Consider the following 27422-nt stretch of genomic DNA (forward strand, 5'->3'; position numbering starts at 1 on the left):
TCTTTTGCTTCACATTTCAATATAGTAGTAAAAAAAATAATAACACATACTTTTCCCTTTAACAAACCATTTTTGTCATTTTCTTGAAAAATCTCCCAACTCTATTGTATAATAAAAATAATAATTACACATACTTTTCCCTTTAACAAACCATTTTTTGTCATTTTCTTGAAAAATCTCCCAACTCTAAAAAATTTGAGGGTTCCATAGCACTTTTACCAATCTACGAGGACTCAACACAAGCTCCCGTTCCCAACATGGAGGAAGAAGGAAGTGGAATCCGGCTAAGCAAGAGATTTTCCGACAAAGGAGGAGAAGTTGATTACAAAACTAAAGCTGGTACTGCATGGTCTCACTCTTTCCTTAATCAGAAACCTTGGCATCCTCTCTCTTACCCAAATCAACGTCGCAAATGGATTGCTGAACAGACTCATGCTCAGAGAGAATTACGAGCTGAGGAAATTGCCCGCGAGGTTTTTACTATATTTTCAACCCATTTTTGTTCTCTTAGTTGGTGATTTAGTTTGCTTGTAAAACAAATTTCAATCTAGTAAGCTGGTTCTGTTATTTCTCTGACTTGGGTTTGTTTCACCGACCCATAGATCCATTTTCCGTTTTCATGATTTTCTTTTCTTCGTTGGAGATTTTCTCGATTTGGGGTTTTGGTTAGTTTGATTGTAAAACTAATTTCAATTTACTTCGCTGGCTCTGTTGTCTCTGTGATTTGGAGTTGTTTCGGTTTGATTGATTTTTCAACCGACCCATATAGCCAATTTCTTTTTTTCATGATTTTATTTCTCATCATTGGCGATTTTCTTGATTTCTAAAAAAATAAAATAAAAATTGTCCCTCCCTAAGAAGTTCCACTCTTTTTTATCCCTTGGTGAATCGAACTCAACAAACTTGTTGTTCCTTTGGTAACTCGAATCCACAACCTCAGAATTGGCGGTGGCGGGTGATGACCATCCGAGCAACCTCTCCTGTCCATTTGGGGTTTTTTAATCCCTTCGTAGGAGTTTCCACTCTTTTTTTTCCCTTGGTGACTGGAACCCGCAACCTCAGAATTGGAGGGGGAGAGTGATTACTGTACGAGCAACTTCTCTTATCGATTTGGTTTTTCGTTAGTTTTCTTGTATAACAAATTTCAATTTAGCTTGTTGTTTTGTGATTTAGGTTTGTGTCAGCTTGATAGATTTTACAAGTTTCTAAAGTTAGCCGAATGTTTTATATTTTTTTTTTTCTTCGTGGATGTGTGTGTTTTTCAGTATGCTCAAGAACAGGAGTTTTTCCGTCAGACTGCTCTCGTCTCCAAGAAAGAGAAAGAAAAGGTAACCAGTGACACCTGTTATTTATTTACTTGTTTAAAGATTTAGAATCAGCCTTATAATTGAACACAAACAGACATAAGATTTTTGGTGCCTTAAGATGTGAAAGAATCATGGGTGTATTCTCTTCAGGCTTGTAATTGATATGAAGCAATTAGTATTCATAACATAGAAACATGGTTATGCGAATTGAATTTGTGGTGTTCCGGGATGCTTTTATTTTTGTGTGTATTTTGAGTTGTTTGTACAACAATGTTGTTAGATGGAGATGATGAAAGCTGTGAGCTTTATGTATGTGCGACCGCCTGGTTACAATCCAGAAAGTGCCAAAGCTGCGGAGATTGCTGACGAAGCAAAAAATCAGGGGCAGGGGCATGACAACACTTCTCAAGCCACATCTGCAGCAGGGGCCTCCACTTCTGGGTAATGCAACTAAGCTTCTGTAGTTTTGGATGACTCTAAATCTCAATTTTGTTAGATGACTGAAGCGCCATGAATCATGATTATAAAATTTGGACTCACTTTGATCACTTTAATTCTTTCATAGGAGACCTGAAGTGCCACCTGGTCAGGAGAAAAAAAAACCAAGGGCAAAGGATATTTATGGTCGTCCTTTGCCAACAGAAGAAGAATTTGAAGTGCTTAAAAATGCTCCAAGGTATGTTTTGTTTTCCACTTTTCCGTCGGGGTTGATAACCACATTATGAAGTTATTCGTGACATCAACTTTTCAGTTTTAAGCTATTTGATTGTGAGTTGAGATTTGAGAAGCTTTTTTTGAGGAAAAGATTTGGGAAGCTTTAATAGTTTACCTGTTTTGTTTTGCTAAAGCTTTTTCGAATCGCTTGTTGCTTTAGCGACTTGAGGCAGGAGGACGATGTGGTGGTGAGGCTGGATTCCCAGGATGTTTGTAAGAGGCATAGTTTTAAGTATCTTGGGTCTATGATTCAAGGGAATGGCGAGATTGATGAGGATATGTCTAACCGTATTGGAGAAGGTTGGATGAAGTGGAGGCTCGCCTCGGGTGTGTTGTGTGATAAGAAGGTGCCACTTAAGCTTAAAGGCAAATTCTATAAAGTCGCAGTCTGTTCAGCTATGTTATATGGAGCAGAGTATTGGCCAGTCAAGAACTCCCACATTCAAAAATTGAAGGTGGCGGAAATGAGAATGTTGCGTTGGATGTGTGGACTTACTAGAGGGGATAGAGTTCGGAATAAGATAGTCCGGGAGAAAGTGGGAGTGGCTTCGGTGGAGGACAAGATGCGGGAAGGAAGACAGAGATGGTTTTGGGCATGTGATGAGGAGAGGCACGGATGCTCCAGTTCGTAGGTGTGAGAGGCTAGCATTGGATGGCTTTCGGAGGAGGAGAGGTAGGTCGAAAAAGTATTGGAGGGAAGTGATTAGACATGATATGGAGCAGCTACAGCTTACTGAGGACATAACCCTAGATAGGAAGGTGTGGAGGTCGCAGATAAGGGTAAAAGGCTAGGTCGCGTGCTTGGGTTGTAGCTAGTAGTAGAAGAGCTCATGTATAGCGGGGTTAGTAATCCCAGGACTGTGTTCATAGGTGGGGGTTGTACTTTTCGGATGCCATATTTCTTATCTTTTATTTCATATTGCGCTTATTTATCTTATTTCGTATTGCTTTGATTTCTATTTTATTTTTAGTATGTCTTATTCCTTTTATGTTATGCCACCCACCCTGCTTAATGGTGCATTACGCTCTTGCTTACTATTCTCTATCTTGAGCCGGGGGTCTATCGGAAATAACCTCTCTACTTCTTTAGAGGTAGCGGTATGGATTGCGTATATTCTACCCTTCCCAGACCCCACTTTGTGGGAATACACTGGGTTTGTTGTTGTTGTTGTTGCTGTGGCAGTTTGATGAGCTATATTATACATCATACTTGTTTTCCTTTTCTTTCTCTCTTTCAAGGAGCTGTATGACATCAAAAGTTGGAAAAATGGTTGTCTTGTGAGTTGGAGAAGGGAATATTTCTCCCTTAAATCTCAATTAGCTTGCAGTATTTTTAAGATGGTAACAGGCGTGTATTAAAATAAAAAAAAGACTATGAGGCCACATTTACAAGTAATACAACAATAACAACATACCCACTGCATTTCCACAAATTGGGGTCTGGGAGGGTAAAGTGTATGCAGTTCATACCACTACCTCAGATGAAGTAGAGAGGCTGTTTCCAGTAGACCCCCGGTTCAGGACAAATAACAGTATAACAAACAAAAACATAAAAAGAAATAACAAAATGGGATAACACACCGCTAAATAATAAAAGAAACAAGACGCCGACAGGGTAATACTATAAATTATCTCTTTGAGATCACAAACATCACCTGAACACGACGAACAAGAAACTACAGGCACAGATACAAATAAAGCACTCCTCTCCACTATTACAGACGCGCTTCTACCCACTAACTTTGTATCTTAATTCGCATTCTCCACGCCTTCCTTCAAGGGTCATGTCCTCCGTAAACTGTAACTGCTCCATGTCATGCTTAATCACCTCCCTCCAATACTTCTTCGACCTACCTCTACTGTACCTAAAACCATCCATAGCCAGCCTCTCACACCTTCGTACTGGAGCATTCGTGCACCTCCTCATCAAATGCCCGAACCATCGCAACTTCACTTCCCGCATCTTGTTTTCCACCGAAGCCACTCCCACCTTATCTCGAATAGCCTCATTTGTAACCCTATCTCTCCTGGTAAGTCCACACATCCATCTCAACATCCTCATCTCCGTCACCCAGTGTTTTGAAAAGTGAGAGGCATAAAAAGAGCGACGAGGGCTCGCTTCTCAGAAGCGTGAAGTGAAGCACACACTTTTTTCAATTAAAGAGCTATTTAGTACAAAATTTAAAAATATTAAACAATGCATAAATAAATAACCAAGAGCTCAATAAATAACACAATCATTCAATACTCAAATTAAAAAAAGAATAGATAGTCATAACAAGCATTCAAGCAAACTACTAAAATACTAAAAATCAATCTTGCATCTTAATCAACCAACACAAATAGAGAAACCAACAATTAGAGAAAAGTTTAGAACTTCTATTCTATATCCTATTCCTCAACAAGATCTCAAAACTCCTGAAGTGTCATCACACTAGTATCTTGAACAATATCTTCTTCATCATCAGCAGCCTCATCAACAAGGGTTCTAGTTGAACCTGCTTTTTCCTTGCCCCTTAAAGTACTCCTCCTAAGACCATAAACACTTTCCTCAACACCACTTGCTGGAGCAACATGGCCATAAGTGAGATCTTCTCCTTCATGATTTGAAGGGGCTCCCGTTAACCATTCATTTGCATCATCAACATTATCCAACATAATTGGATCAATGGTATCACGAGCATTGTAACGACGCACCAATGTTCTATTATATTTGATGAATACTAGATCATTGAGGCGTTTCAACTCAAGCCTATTCCTCTTTTTAGTGTGAATCTGCATAAGTTGTAGAAAGTAATTAATAGGAGTACTTAGGACAATTAAGATACTACTTAATTTTTAGTAGTAATGTGATGTAGTTTCTCACATGTTCATACACGCTCTAATTTCTCTCGCAATCGGATGGGCTACAAGATAAACTTTGAACTCTAATAGCAAACTGTTGCAAGTTTGGGACATTATGGCCATATTGCATCCACCATTCAACTGTAGAATAATTATTTTAATAGTTAATAACTTAATAGTTAAACTTTAAACACAATTATAAGTTGAAGTGCTCACCTGATGACCTTAAGGTTCTAGCTCTAATGGCTGATTCCAATCCAAGTAGCCCATCAACTTTCATGCATCTACCAAGCTCCTCCCTTATTTTGTCTATGAAAGCTTTATTTGGGACCATCCTTTCAAGACATACATGATATCCCAGCCACACTTCTTCATGCAAAGCCTTCATCTCACTATTTTTATAATAGAGCCCGAGGTTCAAAATATGTGTCGCTGCATACAAAGGTTGATGAAGTTGATCCGTCCACCTTGCATCAATAATTTCAAAAACCTTCTCATATTTCCTTTTATCATAATCAAATGCCTTTTCAATACTTTCTTTCGCTCTATCCATGGCTTCATAAATGTAGCCCATTGGTGGTTTTTTCCCTCCATCCACCAAACGAAGTACAGTAACCAGAGGACCACCAACTTTAAGTGTTTTTACAATGTCATTCCAAAAAGATGGACTAATTATGTGTCTAGCAACTTCTTTGCCTAGAGCTTCCTTTGCATAGATACTCGCATTCCATTCAGTTGAAATGAACAAGGTTCGCAAATTTTTCTTTTGTATATAAGAACTATACAAAGTCAAAAAAGTTGTTGCAAACCTTGTCTTCGTAGGTTTTACCAGATTTCTTTGGTTTGTGTATCTCCTCATCATGTTCAACAATAATGCCCTTTGACTGATATAAGAATGAATCTTAACAGGCTTAGCAAAAACTGTTCAAAAAATAAATTTAGTAGTTAGTAAACTAAGTATAGATAACTGACATGAAAATTAAAAAGGAAAACTGAACCACTTATCCACCTGTAGAATAATATGGGGCTTCCTTGAAAATGTCACCAAACATTAAGTTGATACAGTGAGCAGCACAAGGAGTCTAGAAAATATGCGGGTACACTCCCTTTAACAATTCACCCGCTTTCTTATTCTCACTTGCATTATCAGTCACAACTTGCACCACATTTTCCTTCCCAATTTTCAAGATTGTATTCTCAAACAATTTGAACATTTTAGTAGCATCAGTAGAAGAGTCACTAGCATCATGAGATTCAAGGAATACACTCCCCATCGAAGAATTCACCAAAACATTGATTACCAGTTTTCCATTTTTGGCAGTCCATTTATCCATCATAATGGAACATCCATAGTTTTTTCCATTGAACCTTATGAGCCTCAACAATCTTATTTGTTTTCTCCACCTTATTTTTTAGACAAGGAACTCTAACTTCATGATACGTTGGGGGCTTCATTCCTAGACCATATTGGCCTACTGCTTCAATAAATTTACCAAAACTCTCAGAGTAATTAACACAATTAAAAGGGAGGCCCGCGTCATACATCCATCTTGCAAAAGCGGATACGACGCGGTCCCTTAAAATCTTCCTAGAAGATGCTAAATCAACGGCTCCAAGTTTTCTTTTTTCATTGGGTAGTTGTGGGAAATAGATATCTATAGAACCTTTAACATTGCTAGCGGCGGATGATCCACTCCCGCTAGTTGAAGACTTCCTTTCGTATTTTGAAGGAGGCCCATTGGCATATTCACTTCAATTTCATCATCCTCAGTTTGATCATCATCAACAAGATCAACCATTGCTGCATTATGCCTCATTCTTCATGTACTCCTTCATTTCTTCCTTAACAACATTCGGGACTTTTGGACATACAATGACATCTTTGTAACCACCAATAAGATGTTTTTTGTGACGAAATATTCCACCGTTATATATATTGTCACAAAAAATACATTTTATTCGTGTGTTAATATTGCCTATTGCAATTCCATACGCCCAAATTGGATCTCTTTTTTGCGCCATTGAGTAAAGAAATATAGTACAAGGAAAACCAAAATAATAAAAATATATACTGATAAACAAAATTCAAATTTCATATAGCCCAAAAAAAAGTAAAAAGAAGAAAAACAAAGCTGGAAGTTAGTTACATGCAACAAAAAAAAGTTGGGAGGTTAGATTACGTACAACAAAAAAAAAAGTAAATCAGAACTGGAAAACCGAGAAGAAGAGAAAAAAAATAGAGATGAAAAAGAGTAATAGAGAAGAAGAAAAAAAACTAGAAAACCCTAATTGGAGAAGAAAAAGAAGAGAAATAGAGAAGAAGAAGAGGAGAAATAGAGAAGAAGTCACACACCTTCAACAGTTGTTCCAGGTGGCAGCAGCATCAATACAGTCGTATAGTCATTTAACTAAAATAAATTAAATAAGGCAGTAAAACCCTAAAAAAAACCTTAAATATCCACATAAGCGAGCTATTCTGCGCTTTTTTTGCTTCAGCGCTTCTCGCTTCTGGACATGAAACGAGAGCTTTTTTCTCGCCCCAACGCTTCAAGTGTAAAAAACGACCCACTGTCGCCTCGCTTCGCTTCACACTTTAAGTGAGCACTTCGGCGCTTTTCACAACACTGCGGTGTCACCTTCAACTTTTGGATGTTGGAGTTCTTAACTAGCCAACACTCCACTCCATACAACATAGCCAGTCGGACTGCCACTCTGTAGAGCTTACCGTTAAGCTTAGGACGCATCTTCTTATCGCTCAAGACTCCCGACGCGAGCCTCCACTTCAACCATCTTGCACTAATACAGTGTGTAACGTCCTCGTTAATCTCTCCATTCCCCTGAATCATAAACCTAATATACTTAAAACTATCCCTCTTTCGAATGACTTGAGAATACAACTCCCCTACCACGTCAGTCGCATGCATCGAGTCACTGAACTTACATTCCAAGTACTTCGTCTTAGTCCTGCTCAACCTAAACCCTTTAGACTCTAGGGTTTGTCACTAAACCTCCAACTTATCATTAACTCCTCTCCGGGTCTCGTCAGTTAGTACAACACCGTCAACAAATAACATATACTAAGGCACCTCCCCTTGAATACCCCGCGCTAAAACATCCATCACCAAGGCAAACAAAAACGGGCTAAGAGACGATCCCTGGTGCAACCCTATCAAAATAGGAAAGTGCTCCTAATCTCCTCCTACCTTCCTAACACGAGTATTTGCTCCATCGTACGTCTTAAATCGACCTAATGTATGCCACGGGCACACCTCTAGCTTCCAATTACCTCCCCAGAATCTGCTTGGGTTTTATCGTACGTCTTCTTGAGATCGATGAACACCATGTGCAAGTCCTTTCCCCTCTCCTTAAACTGCTTCACTAACCTCCTCATGAGGGGAATGGCCTCAGTAGTCGAGCGACCTGGCATCCGAAGTGATTCTCAAAAATAGTCACGATCCTCCTCAGCCTTAACTCCATTGCAATAGTATGACTCAACAACTTGATAACCATATAGTTATTGCAACTCTGAATATCCCCTTTGTTCTTATATAATGGAATCATCTTACTCCATCTCCAAGCTTTTTGCCGCCCTAAAAATGATGTTAAACAACGTCGTCAACTACTACATACTTGCCCCGCCAATGCTCTTTCAAAAATCCATGAAGCTCATTTGGCCCAGTCGCTGGACCCCTCTGCATCCCACAAATAACACCCTTGACCTCCTCAATTATGATACGCCTACAATAATTGTAATCGCGACACCTCTCTGAGTGCTTCAAGTCCCTCAGCAAGAAAACTTTGTCCTCTTCATCGTTCAAAAGTTTATGGAAATATGAATGCCAATGCCTCCTAATGTGGGCATCCTTTACCAAGACTTTTCCATCCGCCTTGATGTACTTCACGTGGTTAAGGTCACGAGCCCGACGCTCCCTAGCTTGGCAAGCCTATACAACTTCTTGTCTTCGCCTTTCTCCTCTAAAGCCGCATATCAAAAGTTGTTGTCTTAGCTGTCGTAATCACCAACTTAGCCTTTCTCCTCACTAACTTATACTCCTCGTTATTCGTTCGTTTCTTCTCGAGTCCTCGTCATCCTTGCTCAAGTAATAAGAAGTAAAAACAACTATGCTAGTAAAAGAAAAAATATGTATCGGAAACTATAGTCTCTAGGACTTGAAGTAGAGCCTCGAGGTCTTCCATGTACTATTGTTTATACCAAACATTTTTTTGATAAGGTAATTGTATTTCATTCATGAACAAGGCTGGGATGGTCATATACAAAGAAAAAAACAAAAAGTAAAGAATTTACAAAATTTGATTCTTTACAAGGTCCACCTATAAAATCTACAAAATCTGATTCTCTACAAAGTCCACCCATTTTTCTATACAACTAGGACTATTATGGATGCACAAAAAGGCAAAAGAAAATGAGAGACCAGAGGCTATTCCTCACTCGAGAAAAACTAGAGTCTACCCCCTCAAAAGCTCTCGTATTTCTCTTTATCCAAACAATCTATATCGACGCAAGAGGGACCAAATTCCAAGCGTTACATCTTCTCTTAGTCCCTCTTCTCCAACAAAACGTTAAATCCTTAATAGTTTTTGGCATTAACCAAGAAATTCCGAACCACCGAAGCATATGACACCACAATCTATGGTAATGACACAATGAATGAGAAGATGATCTACTTCTTCCCGTCTTTTTGCACATGAAACACCAGTTGACACAAACAACCTTATGCTTCCTAAGGTTTTTCACCGTCAAAATCACCCCTTTAGACGTTAGCCACAAGAAAAACACACCTTCCTCGACACTGATGTTGTTCAAATTGCATCGCATGGAAACGCGACCTCTTCCTCGATAGGTGTTTCTCAGGGAAAACTCCATTGTTCCCCAAACCCCACCATAAAACATCAGGCTCATTCACTGAATTGACTTGCCTGTAGAGGGTGAACATCAATCTTTGGAGCTCGGTCACCTCCCAGTCGTGGAAATGCCTTCTAAATCTCAAGTCCCAAAGTCTCTCCATCATGTATCTCTCTAATTTGTTCGACCGACATGGCTCCTTAGCATGGCATTCTATACAAAATTTGAAAATAATCTTTCTATAGACTATTCCCACACCACCTATGTCCCCAAAAATTATTTCTCCTCTCATTTCCAACCTTGAATTGAGATATTTCTATTGAAATCATCCCATCCTTTCATTATATTTCTCCACAAACCACACCGAAACGGCATAGTGACATCTTTAGTTCTCCATTCCCCTTCCATTGCCCCATATTTATCAACTATCACCTCTCTCCAAAAGGCTTGAGTCTCCATCACGCCAAAACCATTTGCCTAACAAAGCTTTGTTAAAAACAACCAAATCTATAATTCTAAGACCTCCCCACGTTTTAGGGGGAAGACTCTGTGAAATTTTTTTTCCCTATCCGCTCCATCCTAAAGAAAGTCTCTGTGACCTCTCTAATTTTCTTGTCACCGAAGTTGGAGCCTGAAACAGAGACATGAAGTGGGTATACTCGATAAAGCGCTCTTAATAAGCACCTCTTTTTCTCCTTTTGAACAAGTATCTTTTTTGCCGCCCCGCTTCTCAACCCTCTAAAGAATGGGATTCCACACCAAAACTTCCTTGTTTGAGCCCCCAGTGGTAGTCCAAGATAGGTAGTTGGCAGCGCCCCTACCCTACAGTTCAATACCTGAGCAAGCATCCTGACGTCAACCACGTCCCCCACCTGAAAAATCTCACACTTAATTTTAAGGCCTGACACCACCTAAAACCATGTAAGCACTTGGCTGAAATGATCCAGTTGGTTCATATCTGCATCACAACAAACCAAAGTATGATCTGCAAACAATAAGTGGGAAACCGACACTGTCCCAACACCCCTAATCATTGCATTAAAACCCTTTAAAAAAACCTCCCAAGACAGCTTTGTCCATCATCCTGCTCAGAGCTTCCATAATTAGGATGAACAAGCTCGAAGATAAAGGATCCCTTTGTCTCAAACCCCTAGTACTCCCAAAGAAACTGCTTGGATTGTCATTCACCAAAACTAAATATCTCAGGTAAGAATGCAAAATTTGATCCATTTTCTCCATTTTCCCCAAATCCCATCTATGCCATAAACATGATGTAATCTAGGAAACTCCAGCTCACATGATCGTAGGCCTTCTCAAGATCAAGCTTGCACAATACACCTGACATCCTTTGTTTTCTCGTCGGATCTATACCCCAAAATTAAAAAGCAAAGTACAATCTCATCTTATGAGTTGTGGGTTGCTTTTGCCTACAAAACATCTCTGATTCCTTTCCCTCCAAATAATACACTATATGCATCCTGGAATTATACTCCGTCTTATCTTTTGATTTTTAGAGCCTAGTGCCAACCCCCCGATTCCAGCCAGAGAGCATATCCAGTGAAGTCATTGGCATAGTCCAACTCAAACCAATCATAGTTAGGAAAATATACCATAATTGTGTAATCACTCTATAGTGCATGAACAAGTGATTATTGGCCGAGGTGAACCCAGGATTCGAAGATAGGGGATGCACCATTATCTTTAATATAGTCATGTCAATTGTCAACTGCATAATTTGGCAGACAACTCTTTTAAAATTAAAAATTGCAAAAAAATGAGCAAAGTATAAACTTCAAAATGAAATGATCAAATGACATTAATTTAGTACTAATATAACGATGGTATATTTTTATTTGAGCTCCCCTCAAAGAAAATAGCTGAACATGTTTTGAATGGAACATGGTTATGGAAGAAGAAGAAGCTGGTTCTTGAATGGTGGAACCCAACTACGGGATGCTGGCCGGTAGGAATCACCAGAGATTGGGTGTGGATCAGAATCCTAGGGCTTCCATTAAGCATGTGGTCGCAGAAGATCTTCAAGCAGATCGGGGATCAATGTGGTGGCTTTATTGAAACAGAGGAGGAGACATCACTAAAGAACCACTTGCACTGGGCTCGCTTAAAGGTTAAAGGTGACGGAAAATCAATTCCGCCAGAGATTGAGGTGTCCAGTGAGGGTGTAGTGTATACGATCCCGATATGGGTGGAGTCGCCGGTCACCTTCAGAATGGAGAAGGAGAACAGTGAAAGTGGACGTTATAAGTTAGGGGGTGATACAGAGAAATTATCTTTATTAGTGAAAGATACAGCTGTCATGGGGCCAGCTATGTGCATGCAGATAAAGATGAGAAAGATCCAGCTGGCGTGGGACCTAGCTATGTGGGTACAACAGAAATTGAAAAGAATTCAAATAAAGTGTCACGTGCAGATCATGTGAGAGGAAAAGAGAAGATGTGGGCTGTAGCGGGCATAATTAAAGAGAATTTGGGCCAGATCTCAAACAAAAAAATCAGATTTCAGGAACCTATTAAAAAGGCTCAGAGAGAAGACAATGGACTTAGAAATTCTGGCAAATATCGCACAACTGAAGTCACTTAATGACAAGCTAGAGAACACACAGGCGAACATGGAGAGATCAATTACCCACTCTGTTCCTGATAATCAGGTGGCGAAAATCTCAGAAAAAATAGACGAAGTAGAGACATTAGCCATGCTATTGAAGAGTCAAGGAGAAATTCTAAATCGATTTGTAGAAGAAGCTGTCCCACTGACAGTGAAACTGCCTGCAGAAGGAAGTGAACTGGAGGATAACACCTCTGAATGGATTCACGAATATATCATCAAATTAAGCGCAAAACTTGGTGTGGATTTCAAGAGTCATGAGGAAAAGGCGAAGGAAATTTTCAGGAAAATAGATGACAAGAAGCAGCAGAACAGAGGCAATCAAGTAACAATTCAGATCAATGAAAATCGATTGACAGTGAAAAAGAAGGGTTCTAATGAATTGAAAAGGCTAGAGATAGATGACAAATTTTGGAGCTATGGAACTAGAAGTAGGGGGGATATTTGCCAATAAAAGACAAATGTATTTAAAAATTGTTTCGTGGAATGTGCGGGGGTTGAATTGTTGGAGGAAGAGGGGATTAGTTAGGAACATTTTAAAATCTTGGAAGATAGATATAGTATGTCTCCAAGAGACAAAGATGAAGGGGGATATCACAGAGATGGCGAAAGAGATCTGGGGTAATAGGTGGGTTGATTATGTTCAACTTGAAGCTAGTGGGAACAGGGGGGGGGGGATTATCATAATGTGGGAGTTTGGGAAGGTGTAGGAAGCAGTGTGGGCATGTACTCTATTTCTTGCAAGCTCACCGGAAGAGATCAAAGCTATGAATGACACTTGACTGGCGTATATACTCCTAATAGGAGAGTAGAGGGAGAAGATGCTTGGAGAAAAATAGGGGTTGCTAGGGGTCTCATGACAGGCCCATGGGTCTTCTGTGGTGATTTTAACACTACTAGGCATCCATCTGAGAAAAAGAATTGAAAAGAGTCTAAATGCAGCTTTTGTGGCTTTAATTCCACAGAAGGTTGGTGCTGATGAACTAAAAGACTATAGACCAATTAGTCTTATTGGGGGAGTCTACAAAATCATAGCCAAGCTTTTAGCAGAGCGACTTAAGAAAGTGATGCACGGCCTAGTGGATAGGCAACAAATAGCATTCATCAAGGGGAGATAGATCATGGATGTTGTGTTGATAGCCAATGAATGTGTAGAGGCGAGACAAAGAAGCAACAAGCAAGGGATAGTTTGCAAGCTAGATATTCAGAAAGCTTATGACTTTTTAAATTGGAATTTTCTACTTCGGTTATTGGAAAAAAAAGGATTTGGAAGGAGATGGATAAGCTGGATCAAACATTGCATTAGCACTGTGAGGTTCTCAATCTTAATTAACAGATCTCCATGTGGTTTTTTCCCTTCGCGGAGAGGCCTGAGGCAGGGGGACCCATTATCCTCATTTTTGTTCATATTAGCTATGGAAGAGATGAGTAGTCTGATCAACAACGCAAAAAGGAAAGGATGGATCATGGGATTTCAAGCTGGTGAATTAAACAACTTGGAGATAACTCACCTCCAATATGCAGATGATACCTTGGTGTTTTGTGCTGCAGAAATAGATCAAGTTTTGATTTTCAGGGTCATATTTATCATTTTCGAGGCAGTATCAGGTCTTCATTTTAATTGGAAAAAGAGCTTCATTTATCCTATCAATACAGTTGCTGAGATAGAGTTGTTGGCTACAAAATTAGGAGGTAGAGTAGGTGAGCTCCCTACAACTTACCTAGGCATGCCTTTAGGTGCCAAGAGTAAATCAAAAGTATCTGGAATGGGGTTCTGGAGAAATGTGAAGAGAAGCTCACAAATTGGAAGAGTCAATACTTGTCTTTAGGAGGTAGATTGACACTAGTGAAGAGTGTGTTGGATGCAATACCGTCCTATATGATGTCAGTATTCCCAATGCCAACTAGTGTAGCTAAAAACATTGATGCTCTCAGAAGGAATTTTTTGTGGCAAGGAAGCGAAGACAAGAAGAAGTTTCACTTAGTTAAATGGGAGGAACTGATTGTGAACAAGAAAGCAGGAGCTTTGGGATTTAGAAATTTGAGAAAGCAAAATCAAAGTCTCATGATGAAGTGGCTTTGGAAGTTCACTAATGAGGAGGGCATGCTTTGTAGGGATGTCATCATAGCGAAATATGGTATGGGAGATAAGTGGATGACAAAGGTGATAAACACACCATATAATTGTACCGTGTGGAAGACAATTAGGAATTTGTGGCCTATCTTATACCACAGAACAAGAGTAAAGGTGGGCAATGGGAAAAGACCTCATTCTGGGAAGATAAGTGGAATGACGACTCACTCTACAATGAAACAACTGCATCCTGAGCTGTTTAATTTAAGCCAACAAAAACTTGCTACTGTGGCTACCATGTGGACGGGAGAAGGGTGGAATTTGGAACAAAGAAGACATTTATATGACTGGGAAATTGACAAAGTGGGAGAATTTCAGAATTCATTGGCTTCCTTCACTAATCTCACTGATGAGAAAGATCTGTTGATATGGGAGAGAGACAGCCAAGGGCGGTTCTCCGTCAGATCAGTCTACTAGGAGCTTAATATGGACGTAGGACAGGAGATCAGCTGGCTATGGAATGTGATTTGGAAAACTAAGGTGCCTTACAAAGTAAACTGTTTTCTATGGTTACTAACTAAAGAAACAGTTTTAACTCACGAAAACCTTAGAAAAAGAGGTTATCAATTGGCATCCAGGTGTTTTCTATGTGGAGAGCAAGCTGAGACAATAAACCATCTCTTTTTGCATTGCCTATGGACAGATCAGCTTTGGAGAATGTTCATTTTCCTGAAAGGGATCAGGTAGGTAGGTAGGTAGGTAGGTGAGACCAGGGAGCATTATAAGGGAGTTCTAAGTAGTTGGAACAGGGACGGTAATGCTTCAAAGTACGAGGAGAGCTGGAAGATTGTTCCAGCATGTATATGGTGGACAATTTGGAGAGAAAGAAACAACAGATGTTTTGAGAATGTGTAAAACAGCTTGCAGAAGATCAAGATGAATTGTCTTAGGCGTTTTTTATTTTTGGTGTAAACTTGGTGTATTAGCTCAGGCAGAAGAAATTTTTGATGTGCTAGATTGTTTATAGGCATTAGCTAGCTCGAAAATGATGTAAGTTGTAACAGTTTTTGGAGGGGAACTACACTTTTAGTTGTAGTAGACCTGTGGATATATAAAGTTACCAATTTCAAAAAAAAAAAAAAAAGTAGACTATCCTTTCATAATAGACATCGACGCGTTATCATATTCTGAAAACGGTGAGTGATTGCATTGTTGCTTATATTTACAAATACATCCTTCTCAATGTAACAAACTAAACAATCACTTAAAAAGGCATCACCAATACTGCTATCGAGGATCTAGGATCTTGTTATCAAGAGGGCTCTGAGAGTCTAAGTTGCTATATTAGTAGGTGGATCTATTTTGTTTTTGATGCGGGTAAGTCACTGGATGGATCTTATACTCCTCGGAAAAGGTGGAATTACCTTTATTTGGGATTCTCTTTGTAATGGATACTTTTTCCGTTGAAATTCCTAAAGGGTTTGTGAAAGAAAAGATGAAGTGGTAGATGCTATGCTTCTTGTCATGAGATGATCGAGGAGTTGCGGAATGATCTTCTTCCTATTTCTTATCTTTTGAATTGCCTCAAGGAAGAGGGTGATTTGAGCTATGGATATTTTCTTTCCAAGAACAACATTGTGTGGGAAAGGAAATCATTTTCTAGGTTCCACAAAAGGAATAGTGTAATTCTTTTGTCATGCAATAGGCACTAAGGGATGGAAAGGTAATAATATGGAGAACCTAAAATGAAATACTGCAAATCGTTAAGTTTTTCTATTTTGTTCATACTAAATCTTATTTTAATGTTTCCAAGTTGCAACAACTTCGGCTCTATCATCCGATGGATTTTTACAGGGAGAGGAAGAATGACCTGTATATGATCTTCAACCTAGGAATCATATAATGCTATGCTAAAAGATGTCCTTTGGGGTGGGTGTTGGGGTAGAAGGAAATTTATATAAAAAATATAAATGTCTTGGAGGATATGTTCAAAGGGATTGTCGCTAGTGTCAGAAAAATGTAGGAGATACAAAGTAGTTTTCTATACGGGTTTACACCTGGGATTTGTGTCAACCCCAAATGGGTTAACTAGCCCAGCATTATATGGGATGATGTCCCATGGTGTGTGTTATTTGCGCACAAGTTTTCTCTACGGGTTTACACCTGGGATTTGCGTCAACCCCAAATGAGTTAACTAGACCAGCATTATATGGGAATGCCCCATGGTGTGCGTTATTTGCATTCACTATAGTGCTAATTGACGATTATAGTGAGGGTATTATAGAGAAGCACATTAGATAAAAGTGGTTTTAGGATAAGCAGAAGTAAGACACTACAAGCTGATCATTGATCAAACTAAAGGAAAGTTTAAGATGAGGTAAAGATGCAAACAATGTTAGATACCTTGACATGGATGTGCGGTCATACAAGATTGGATAAGATTAGAAATGAGCACGTCTGTAATTTACAAGCAACACATGTAGAGGATAAAATAAGAGAAGGTTATTTGAGATGGTTTGGTCATGTCTTACGTCGCCCTCTAGCGGCACTAATCAGTTGGTGTGAAACCCGGTGATTGAATGTGAAACGAGTTAGATGTAAATACTAGAAAATCTCATAAAAGGGAAGTTATCTTGAAAGACCTACAATCTCTTGGACTCCCTGCAGACTTTGCAAAAGTATGACATAATAAAAGAAAAAGATCCATGTAGGTGATATCTATGTTAGGATTAGTCATTTAGTATGCTTATACCTATAAAAAAATCACGTTAGCGTGCTTACATTAAAATCCCAACATTATTAGAAGTCTTCTAGTCTTGTTAGTGATGTTGTTCCAGTAGAAACATTATTAAGAATCTTTACTGTTAGAGAACCTATTACTGAATACTAAGCTGAGACACTAAATGGAGCAACGTGAATTGTGAGGATTCATACTCAATTAGGATTGAGCCGAGTTGTTGTCCTAACCTTTTCCTGGTCTTTGATTGGCTTCCTTGGTGGTAATTACTCAAATAATTTCTTTCCAATGCATAATCAGTTCTTTTCTTTGAGTTAAAACATACTGCAAATAATGTGACTGTGATTTAAGATCTTTCTGTTTACAGATATTCCTCATCTTTCATCGGGCCTTTTTTCATTTTTTTCTATCTATTCTTTTATGATAAGTAATCAAAGATTTTATAAATGCTCGCACTGCATTGTGTGGTGTTAATATTCAGTCTTTTCTGTCTATTATTGTGTAATTAAACTTATGGCAGCTTTTGTCTTCTCATCACCGAGATATATTAATACGAATGATTGTACTTCACCTCTAGGCTGGAAACAGGTGTTGTCGGAAGGGCCAAGCCTTTTGGAATTGAGATACGTAATGTCAAATGCGTCAGGTGTGGAACGTTTGGCCATCAGAGTGGTGATCGGGAATGCCCATTGAAAGATGCTATAATGCCAAATGAAGAGAGTCGAATAAAAAGAGATGATCCTTTAACTGCTATCCTGGCTCAGACAGATGCTTCTGAGGTAAAGTGGTCTATGTGTGTGCGTGCGCATGTACTCTTTTTCTTTTTCGTACCCCCAGCCCCCATCCCTCTCCCCACCCCCTTGAAGTCTCATTTATATCTATCTATCTATCTATCTGTTGAAATTTGATCAAATTCTTAGGGTCCAACGCCACAAGAATTGCGACAGGGGTAACAGACTGATGTCTAACATAACCTTTATGACTTGACTAGCTGACCTCTCAGAAAAAAGAAAAGTTTGGGGGATAGAGTGGTAAAAGAAATGAACTTGATGGAGGTAGATTAAGAATGATGTATCCATTATGCTGGAAAGCTTCATTTTTTTCAAAGAAAAATAACTTGTTGAACTTGTCTCTAAAAGGAAGTGGAATCAGAGGACTGTAAATCCTTCTTTTGTATAAACGAACATTTCAAGATAGCACGTTGTCTAGTCTTTAATGGTGCAGTTTCACTTAAATTACACATAGATTGATGGATGCCTTCTCTTCCGGAGGACTTGAACTTGGAGCTCTCATCTTGGTTTATGAAGTTTGTTTAGCACAAAAACACTTGAGGAGAGGGACAGAACTTGTGTTGCACATGGATGCAAATAATCTATTTTTGCGTAGTTTGAAATTTCAAAGGAGCTATAGTATATGTTCTCTTTTTATAAGATATGGCATTCTGTTCATCCTGTTTTTTATGAGTGATTTGATTGTGCAAGGAGTTACAATAGTAACTTTGACTTGCATTCTATTTTAGTATAGTGGAAAATAATCAAAAATATTATTTTTTATAGAAAAATATGGTCGCTTATGGAAAGAATATCTCATCAAAGTTAACGTTGTATAGGAATGGAACATGTCAAGCACTTCGAGGCGTTCCAGAAAGAAAAGAAATATATAAATTGGAATGAACGGAGTATACATTTTTCAACATTTTTGGGCTTTAGGTGGTGATTCCACGAACTTTCTAAGAGAAGTCATTTGGAGCTGGTATGGGAAGATAACCTCAAAACAAATGCAGAAAACATGATTCACAAACTCAGACGGCATTGAAAAGAAAAAAAAGGTTATATTAAATGTTTGAAGAAAAGCTGATATGACTCTTAACTTATAATTGGAAACTAGGAATGAATATTGAAGGAAAAGAAGCGGAGTAAAGTTATTTTATTTCGTTTGTCTTGTTTGGGTGGAAAGTAAGGAAAGAAATGGGAAATATTTGACTTTCTCGTGAATTTACTTTTACAGGCGGCGCTAAGAGAAAAAAAAATATTTTTAATCCTTAATACTTTGTGCTCCTTTTATACTCAAATGAAAAAGGGAACGGACTTTTTTGTCACGACCCAAAAATGAGGGTCATGATGGCACTTGTCGCGGTGTACCTTGACAAGTAAGCCTATCACCCAAACTGATACAAAAAGAGGAAAAGACAGAAATATCCCAAGGTTAAGGCTTCTAGAACGAAGCCGAGCCATACGAGTAATCATAACAATGCGGAAAGGACTATCCAAAATACCGATTATGCCCAAAACCAGGTGTCAATAGTTTCAACAACAACAAACCCAGTATATTCCCACATAAGTGGGGTCTGGGGAGGGTAGATTGTACGCAGTCCATACCACTACCTCTAAAGAAGTAGAGAGACTGTTTCCGATAGATCCCCGGCTCAAGATAAAAGGCAGTATACAGAAGCATCAAAAGCATAGGACACCATAAAATAACATAGGTACGACATTCACAACAAATTGCACATTGTCAAACCGAGGACACCAAAGTCCACCTAATTACTAACTACGGCTCATTCACACCCTTAGCCCTCTATCCTAATGCTTTTTCTCCAAATCTTCCTATCCAGGGTCATGTCCTCAGTAACTGCTCCATGTCACGTTTAATCACTTCTCTCCAATATTTCTTCGGCCTGCCCCTACCCCTTTTGAAACCTTCCAGGACCAACCTCTCACACCTACGAACTGGGGCATCCGTGCCTCTCCTCATCACATGACCAAACCATCTCAACCTCACTTCTCGCATTTTATCCTCCACTGATACCACTCCCACCTTCCTCCGAATAATTTCATTCCTAACCCTGTCAGCCCTAGTGAATCCACACATTCAACACAACATCCTCATTTCCGCCACCTTCATCTTTTGGATATGAGAATTCTTAATCGGCCAACACCCCGCTCCATACAACATAGCAGGCCGGACTGCAACTCTATAGAATTTGCCTTTCAACTTGAGGGGTACCTTCTTATGGCATAAAATTTCTGAATCGAGCCTCCATTTCATCCGACTTGCCCCAATATGGTGAGAGACATCATCTATTTCTCCGTTACCCTGGACCATAGATCCGAGATACTTAAAACTATCCCTCTTGCAAACCGTCCGAGAATCCAACTTCACTAACACCTCCTCCTCTTTCCTCGAGTCACTAAACTTGCACTCCAAGTATTCTGTACTAATACAATTTAGGAGTCAAATACATTCGAAAAATAACCACAAAGGAATAATATGTCTTCGAATACTAATAGAGACATAACTACTATAAAAAGATAGAGGTGAACTCCGGACACTTGAATGTCCAACCGCTACCTTGGAAGCTCCAACAATCACCCAAGTTAAGCAAGCTGAGGCGCACTCGAGCTAGGACCTGCACCGAAAGGGTGCAGTAGGCATGAGCACAGTCCACTTCTACTCAGTACCTATAGGCCGACCAAACAAAGTAATAAATAAAGCATACAAAATATATATTAAGGGCACGTCACCTGCAATCAGAATATGTCCCACAACGGTAGCCCACACCGCTTGCACTAGCAGTTCTAATATATCACATATATTGCCACATCACAACCAGATAGAACACAAGTATGCATCATATCACATATAAGTAGAACAAGGAGGAACATGCATATACAAGATCATCAAATACATGTAAAAAAGGATAAGACAATTACATAAATGGCAAGTCAATATGACAATGTAACACAATAAAGTAAGTCAATGTATATGATGATGATGATGCACGAGGTCGTCGCACAACCTCCGGGATCATAGCACAATCCTCGTATACACCTACAGAGGCAAGCCTCCCAACGCAGGACCCATGAGGAGTTCGTCAACCCGTATACAATATACATATCTCACATCTCCTTTCCTGCACATCCCTCAGAAAGGGTTTTATAAGGTGTTACAATATCTCCTCCCCGGCACATCCCTCGGGGAGGATTTTAAAAAGGTGTTGCCAGTGTTACTCAGGTATTGCCACAGTGGTACCAATACTTCATAAATGAGTATGATGTAATGCTCACAACCAATCACATGTGTATTTCCACAATCAACCATATGATATATTTCCATAACCAACCACAATGATACACTTTCACAACCAACCATAATGACATGTGGGCCAATATTCACTAATTATTTTCGTTTCATCCATGAATGTCCACATGTCTCATATACCAACAAGTATGAACGTATCACAATACACTAATGGTTCCACATTAGATATTTCAACAACAGAATAAATTATTCACATGTATTCAAGGCTATCAACATCACCTAGGATCCCAGACAATAACACACATCACATAATATCTCAATTTCGACAATTACATCACATATAGGCCCCCGCACGAACAAAACACATAGATAGCCATTTTTCATGATTAGTTCCCGCCCTTAACATGCATTTTGTACTATCATTTACTACCCAGCCCAGTCTGAACGAGTTAAGTCATAACCTACCTTAAAAGCCAAACCGATCCGCTACCCTTCGAACCCACGATCTTACTTTTCACGAACAATCTTGAACTCCACTAAAAACATCAAGTATGAAATCTACGCGTCAAAACAAAATCAACGACACTCACTCATATTGACTACATTTGGTTCAGGGTTAAAACAGACCCTCGGAACGGATTTTCGAATAAGAAGGGCAAAATCGGAACTTTACTTTAAAAACATGTTTCTCATATTTTTAGGAATCTACAGCCGAAAATTCAAGTCAAATCGAGTATAAAACGAGGTTCAAATTGAAGAAAAATCATTTTAAAGCTTTACCGGGTAAAATCTTTGAAATCCGGGTTAAAATCAAGAATCGAAGTTGTTTGGAAGGTTAAATTGATGAAAAACTATAATTATAAGATAAAAATACTATTCAAGTGAAAAAGGTGAAATTAGGGTTTAAAATAAGCCCTAAGATTTTTGGGGTTTTGAGAAATTAATTAAGAAATTACTAAGAAAAGGGTGAATTTTTAGCTTAAATTCGTAATAAAATCAAGAAATAGGTGTTAATTTTGCTTTCCAAGCTCCCACAAACTTCACTTTCAAGCTCCAATACTATTTTAGGGTTTAACTCTCAAAAGACAAGATAAAAAATGAGCAAAATAGGCCAAAAAGGAAAAGAAAAACTGCTATTTATAGCAGAAAAACTGCACTGTTGCAGATTTTTAAAGTCCAAATGGACTTTGACGGGGTGCTCGGGATTCGTTCGGAGTGATATATGCAAACGAACTATGCAACCACACTAAATTCGACGTTCCGGACGCGATGACGATATCAGATTTAGAAAAAAAAAAACATCATTTTCACAAAATTGACCTTCGAAACCCAAAATTGCAATTTTTCAAACCGAGGGTCGAAATGAGATTTAAAAGCCATAAAATCACACCAAACATGTTACCACCCTAAAATCGATATTCCGGATCTGCCGGCGAAGTCGGATTGTCCATCCGAGGTCGTTTCGACCAAATGTGGGTCCCACACCCATATTCTCAATTTTTCAACTTTCCGATCAATATGTCGAAATGAGATTGGGTGCACCGGAAACCGAACCAAAGGTCTACCTAGCCTAAAATCGATATTCCAAAGCTACTGGCGCAATCCGTTCAACCATCCGTCGCACGTATCAAAAGATATCCCCTAAGTCTAAAATAAGGCTCTCGAAGCCATCTAAAACCACAATATCGCATAAATGGTACCAAAATGCATCGAAAACCATGTCAATCACTCCCACACCCCAGAAATACCATAATGCAACTACGGGGAGGGGGTAAAACAGTCAAATAAACACAAAAACACATATTTCACATATTTTATCAAAAAGCTGATCGTTACATTCCTCTTCCTATGTGTTGTTTCACAAAAAAGTGTAAATTTCTTCACCAAATAAAAGATCGTAATGTCCCATTTGTTTGTTGCTCGTCCTTCTCTGCAGCCTTTGAAGTGGGAGCTCAAACAAAAGCCTGGAATCAGTCCTCCACGTGGTGGGTTCGAACTTGACGACCCTAACCAACAGATAGTTGCCGAGGACATATTTGATGAGTACGGAGGTAAATTCTTCTTCCCGTGGCTCATGGTCGTTGAGCACTTGAGCTTAAATCCTTTAGTAGCGGTTTACATACATTGAATCCTAATGCTCTGTTTGATGTTGCAGGATTTCTTACTGGAGATATTGTACCTGATTTGCTGGCTAGCTTATCAAGCAAACCAAAGAAGAAAAAGAAGTCCAGTAAAAAAAATACCAGAAAGCGGTCTTCACCAGGTAGGACTGATTTACATGATGATAAAGAAATTAGTTCATCTTCGGATGATGATAGAGAAAGAACACTGAAGAAGAAAAAACACAAGAAGTCTGAGGATTCTGATAGGCATCAGAGACGGAGTAACAGACAGAGACATCCACGGTCAAGTTGGGGAAAGCATTCCGAGTCAAGTTCTGAGGATGATGATAATGACAGGCATCAGAGGAGTAACAAACAGAGACGTCCACGGTCAAGTTCACCCGAGCCTGAAGATAAGGAACACAGGAAGAATAAACACCACCATTATCATGACTCACAACACAATGACTATGAAAAGCGTCAGAAAAGGAGTAACATACATAGACATTCACGGTCGAGTTCACCTGAGCCTGAAGAGAAGGATCACAGGAAGAAGAATCATCACCTCCAGAAGGATGATGATAATGACAGGCATCAGAAAAGAGATTACAGATTCAGACATTCACAGTCAAGTTCACCCGAGCCTGAAAATAAGGAACAGAGGAAAGAGAATCACCGCCACCATTATCATGACTCAAAGGACTATGGTGATGACAGGCATCAGAAAAGGAGTAACAGACACGAGCGTTCACAGTCAAGGTCACCCGAGCCTGAAAATAAGGAACACAGGAAGGAGAATCATCGCCACTATTATCATGATTTAAAGGATATCGATAATGACAGGCAGCAGAAAAGGAGCAAGAGATATGGACTTTCACGGTCAAAGTCACCCGAGCCTGAAAATAAGGAACACAGGAAGGGGAATCATCGCCACCATTATTATGACTCAAAGGATGATGATAATGACAGGCATCAGAAAAGGAGTAACAGACGGACACGTTCACGGTCAAACTCACGCGAGCCTCTAAATGGGGAACACAGGAAGGAGAATCATCTCCACCATTATCACGACCCAAAGGATGATGATAATGACACGCGTCGGAAAAGGAGCAACAGACACAGACGTTCATGGTCACGTTCACCCAAGCCTGAAGATAAGGAACACAGCAAGAAGAATAATTACCACCAATATCATGACTCAGAAGACGATAACAACAGGAATCAGAAAAGGAGTAGCAGACACAGACGTTCACGGTCAGGTTCAGCTGAGCCTGAAGATAAGGAATACAGGAAGAAGAATCATCAGCGGCACAATCGTTCTGATTATTGATGACCCTTGAAGTTATAGTATCTAGGTGTGTCCTATGAAGGAGCCCTAGGGTCCACTTGTGACGCAAAACAGGTAAAGGAAGAAATGGTTAGCCACTTAAAACCAGTGAAAAGAAAGTGATCAGTCCAATCATGGAGTTGGCTTCATGCACCTTTGTCAATCTTGTATGGCTATCAAATTTGGGGTCCTTTGGCTTAGTTTTATGGTTACCAGCCTTTCTGTTTTTCTCTATTGGTGTGGTGAATGCAAATTATGAATGCAGGGGGGTGTGGTTCTACCTACAGAAGTAAATGTTAACGTGATCAAATTTTTGTTTCATTTTGCAAAAAATTCTCCATTTGAGATTTTCAAGTGTTTCTTTCAGTTGTAAAACGTTCAGAAATGCATTATGATCTTTATCGGCTGGACTGACTAGGGGGATTTTCCTCAGCAAGAGGAACAAAATGAAGCCAATGCAACTTAAACTTGGAAACTCATACAAATCGTGTACTCCAATAGCTTCTTGTATAGATCACACATTGATTAAGAAAAATAAATAATAACATATTTAGTTTATCATTGTACCCCTATTAAATGATATTTATATTTTAATTTGAAGAAAAAGTAATTAATGCAAAGGGTAAAGCACGGAAAAAAAAATTGTCTCTTCTTGATTAATGAAAAAAGACAAGTACAATAAGAAATCAAATTAGGAAATTTGGGACGGAGGAAGTAGTAGCTAAGCTCTTCCTATAAAGGTAAAAGAGTCTAAAAAGGGACTTTTGGAACCTTGTCGAACACGTTGTTGTTCTAATATTGCAAAAAAATCTTTTCAAATTGATTCGTCAAATATAAATTGTTCCTCCACGTTAAAAAGAACTTCCCTAAAGAGACTTTTGGAACCCTGCAACTGCTAGTTGATCTGATGTGGGAGGGGGTGTTATTTGATCAAGTATATTAGACAAAAAGATCACCGGACAAGAAAAGGGATGTGTAATTGATTGTGGAAGTTAGCTCACTACGTGAAGATATGTAGTTTTTACACAGCGTGGTTAAATTGTACAAGAAAGATTTAACACGCTAGCTTTCTGAGAAAAAAGTTCAGTGGGAGTTGATCTAACCAAGAATCTTAAGGAATTTGGAGATCATCTATGCAATAAAATTTGCTGGTAAGCAGAAACTATATGGTCCGTTTTGAAGTGTGTAGATAACATTGATACTTTTGGACGCCCAACAACATTTGTCTACATAGTAACTTCTACAACTATAGTTCTTCCGAAAGCCAATAGAAAATAGGCAAAAACAAAATGATCAAGAGAGTTCATCCTATATGGTGACACATTTTTATGTGCAATAAGCACATAAGTGCACGAAGCTGGTAAAATTTTAAGTTTACGACCCAAAACATGCAGTACATTCCAAAAGTCACCTCTACATTGCCTACAGTGGACATTGATGAACGACGCTTCTGGTAGAAAACATATTGCTTTACCTAAAAACATTTTTAGCAAATCTCTATCATTTTCATACCTGTTGGCTTATACGCGTCCATCACAATACTAGGGACCAGGTTCCTTATCAGTTTCTTCAGCTAATAACAAAATAAGTTCTATGCGAGTTCACTGCAGTAATGAGAATCTGGTTCCTTACCAGGTTCTTCGACTAAGAACAAAAGCTGAAGAACAAACGTAAAGAGTTGAAAGTAGAGACGACAAGATGTTTTAGTCAAAACCTCTTTGCTCAAGGGAGTTAAAACCACGACCTACCCCAGTAGGATTTCTCAACAACTTCAATAAAACAAAGGCGACTTTCAGATTACAACCTCTTGCAACCTAGAAACTAAACTCTTAATCCCTCACCCTTACAATAACTCTATTGTAAGCACTCTCTAAGTAACTCTATTGCAAACACAACCAAGGCTAACTCTAGCCTACAAAGGCACGACCACGGCTAACTCTAGCCTCCAACACTACAATGGCTAACTCTAGCCCACAACTCAAATCTACAAAAGAAGAGAGGAAATAAAATACCTACACAAGCTTCTCACAAGAGGAGTATGTTTACAAAGTTAGAGAAAAATATAAAGACTCAACATCCTAGACCTAAAGACATATTCTGTTGTAGCAAACTGGTCCCTTGGTTGTTGGAGCTTTGTCTTGGCGTAACTTTACGATGGCTTTGCAAGAAAATGAGAATTTTTTATTATGCAAAAGATAGATTTTCCTCCCACATAATGATTTATATATATGGAGCAAATTAGAAGGAAAACCTAGAATATTTCTCATTGGTTGAGATTAAAAAGCTGATTTTGTGCCACCAACTACTGCAAATGCTGCCAAAACAGTTGTAGGACAAGCCTTTCCAACTGTACAATTGACCACATACTTACGCCCTTTAAGGACCAAGTCCCTACATGCAGTTTGTCAATCATTAAGAGCACAAGTTCCATATACCAAATCGGCACTTCTATGTCCCCATACCACCTAAAATGCATATGTTAAACCAGGAGAAATCCCTCTCAGAAGTTACTGATTAACAAGGTTGAAAGTACATAATAATGAACTTGGTCCCTACGAAACAAGATCCCTCGAGGACCAAGTTCTCATACAATTAACTCTGAGAAATGGAATAAATTCTAGAGGCATCATATCTGGTGAGGACCAGGTTCTCTCACGAGTTTTGTCAATCATCAAAACCACATGTACATCAATTTTGTCTCTTTTGATGATAACAACCCGATAACCAATCCAGCAACAGATTCAGAGAGTTTCTCTATTATCAACATCTCCTTTATTAGTTCCTCTTTCA

The 27422-nt window shown here is 39.0% G+C and overlaps 1 protein-coding gene across 1 annotated transcript; it reads left to right on the forward strand.

The window, feature by feature from the left end:
- The first annotated feature begins 149 nt into the window (after nucleotides 1–149).
- On the forward strand, nucleotides 150–25038 carry LOC107870052 (uncharacterized zinc finger CCHC domain-containing protein At4g19190). Its single transcript, XM_016716448.2, has 7 exons — nucleotides 150–473; nucleotides 1266–1328; nucleotides 1588–1748; nucleotides 1873–1983; nucleotides 17740–17941; nucleotides 23140–23254; nucleotides 23359–25038. The coding sequence occupies exons 1-7, from the start codon at nucleotides 258–260 to the stop codon at nucleotides 24633–24635; spliced, it is 2145 nt and encodes a 714-aa protein (XP_016571934.2). The 5' UTR covers nucleotides 150–257; the 3' UTR covers nucleotides 24636–25038.
- Nucleotides 25039–27422: the final 2384 nt, after the last annotated feature.

Source organism: Capsicum annuum, chromosome 1 (genome assembly GCF_002878395.1).
Source record: "Capsicum annuum cultivar UCD-10X-F1 chromosome 1, UCD10Xv1.1, whole genome shotgun sequence".
Lineage (NCBI taxonomy): Eukaryota > Viridiplantae > Streptophyta > Magnoliopsida > Solanales > Solanaceae > Capsicum > Capsicum annuum.

Coding starts and splice junctions, on each gene's coding strand:
- LOC107870052 (XM_016716448.2), top strand. CDS start 258: ATGGAGGAAGAAGGAAGTGGAATCCGGCTAAGCAAGAGATTTTCCGAC. Junction 17,942..23,139: donor CTCAGACAGATGCTTCTGAG/GTAAAGTGGTCT, acceptor CCTTCTCTGCAG/CCTTTGAAGTGGGAGCTCAA. Junction 23,255..23,358: donor CATATTTGATGAGTACGGAG/GTAAATTCTTCT, acceptor TTGATGTTGCAG/GATTTCTTACTGGAGATATT.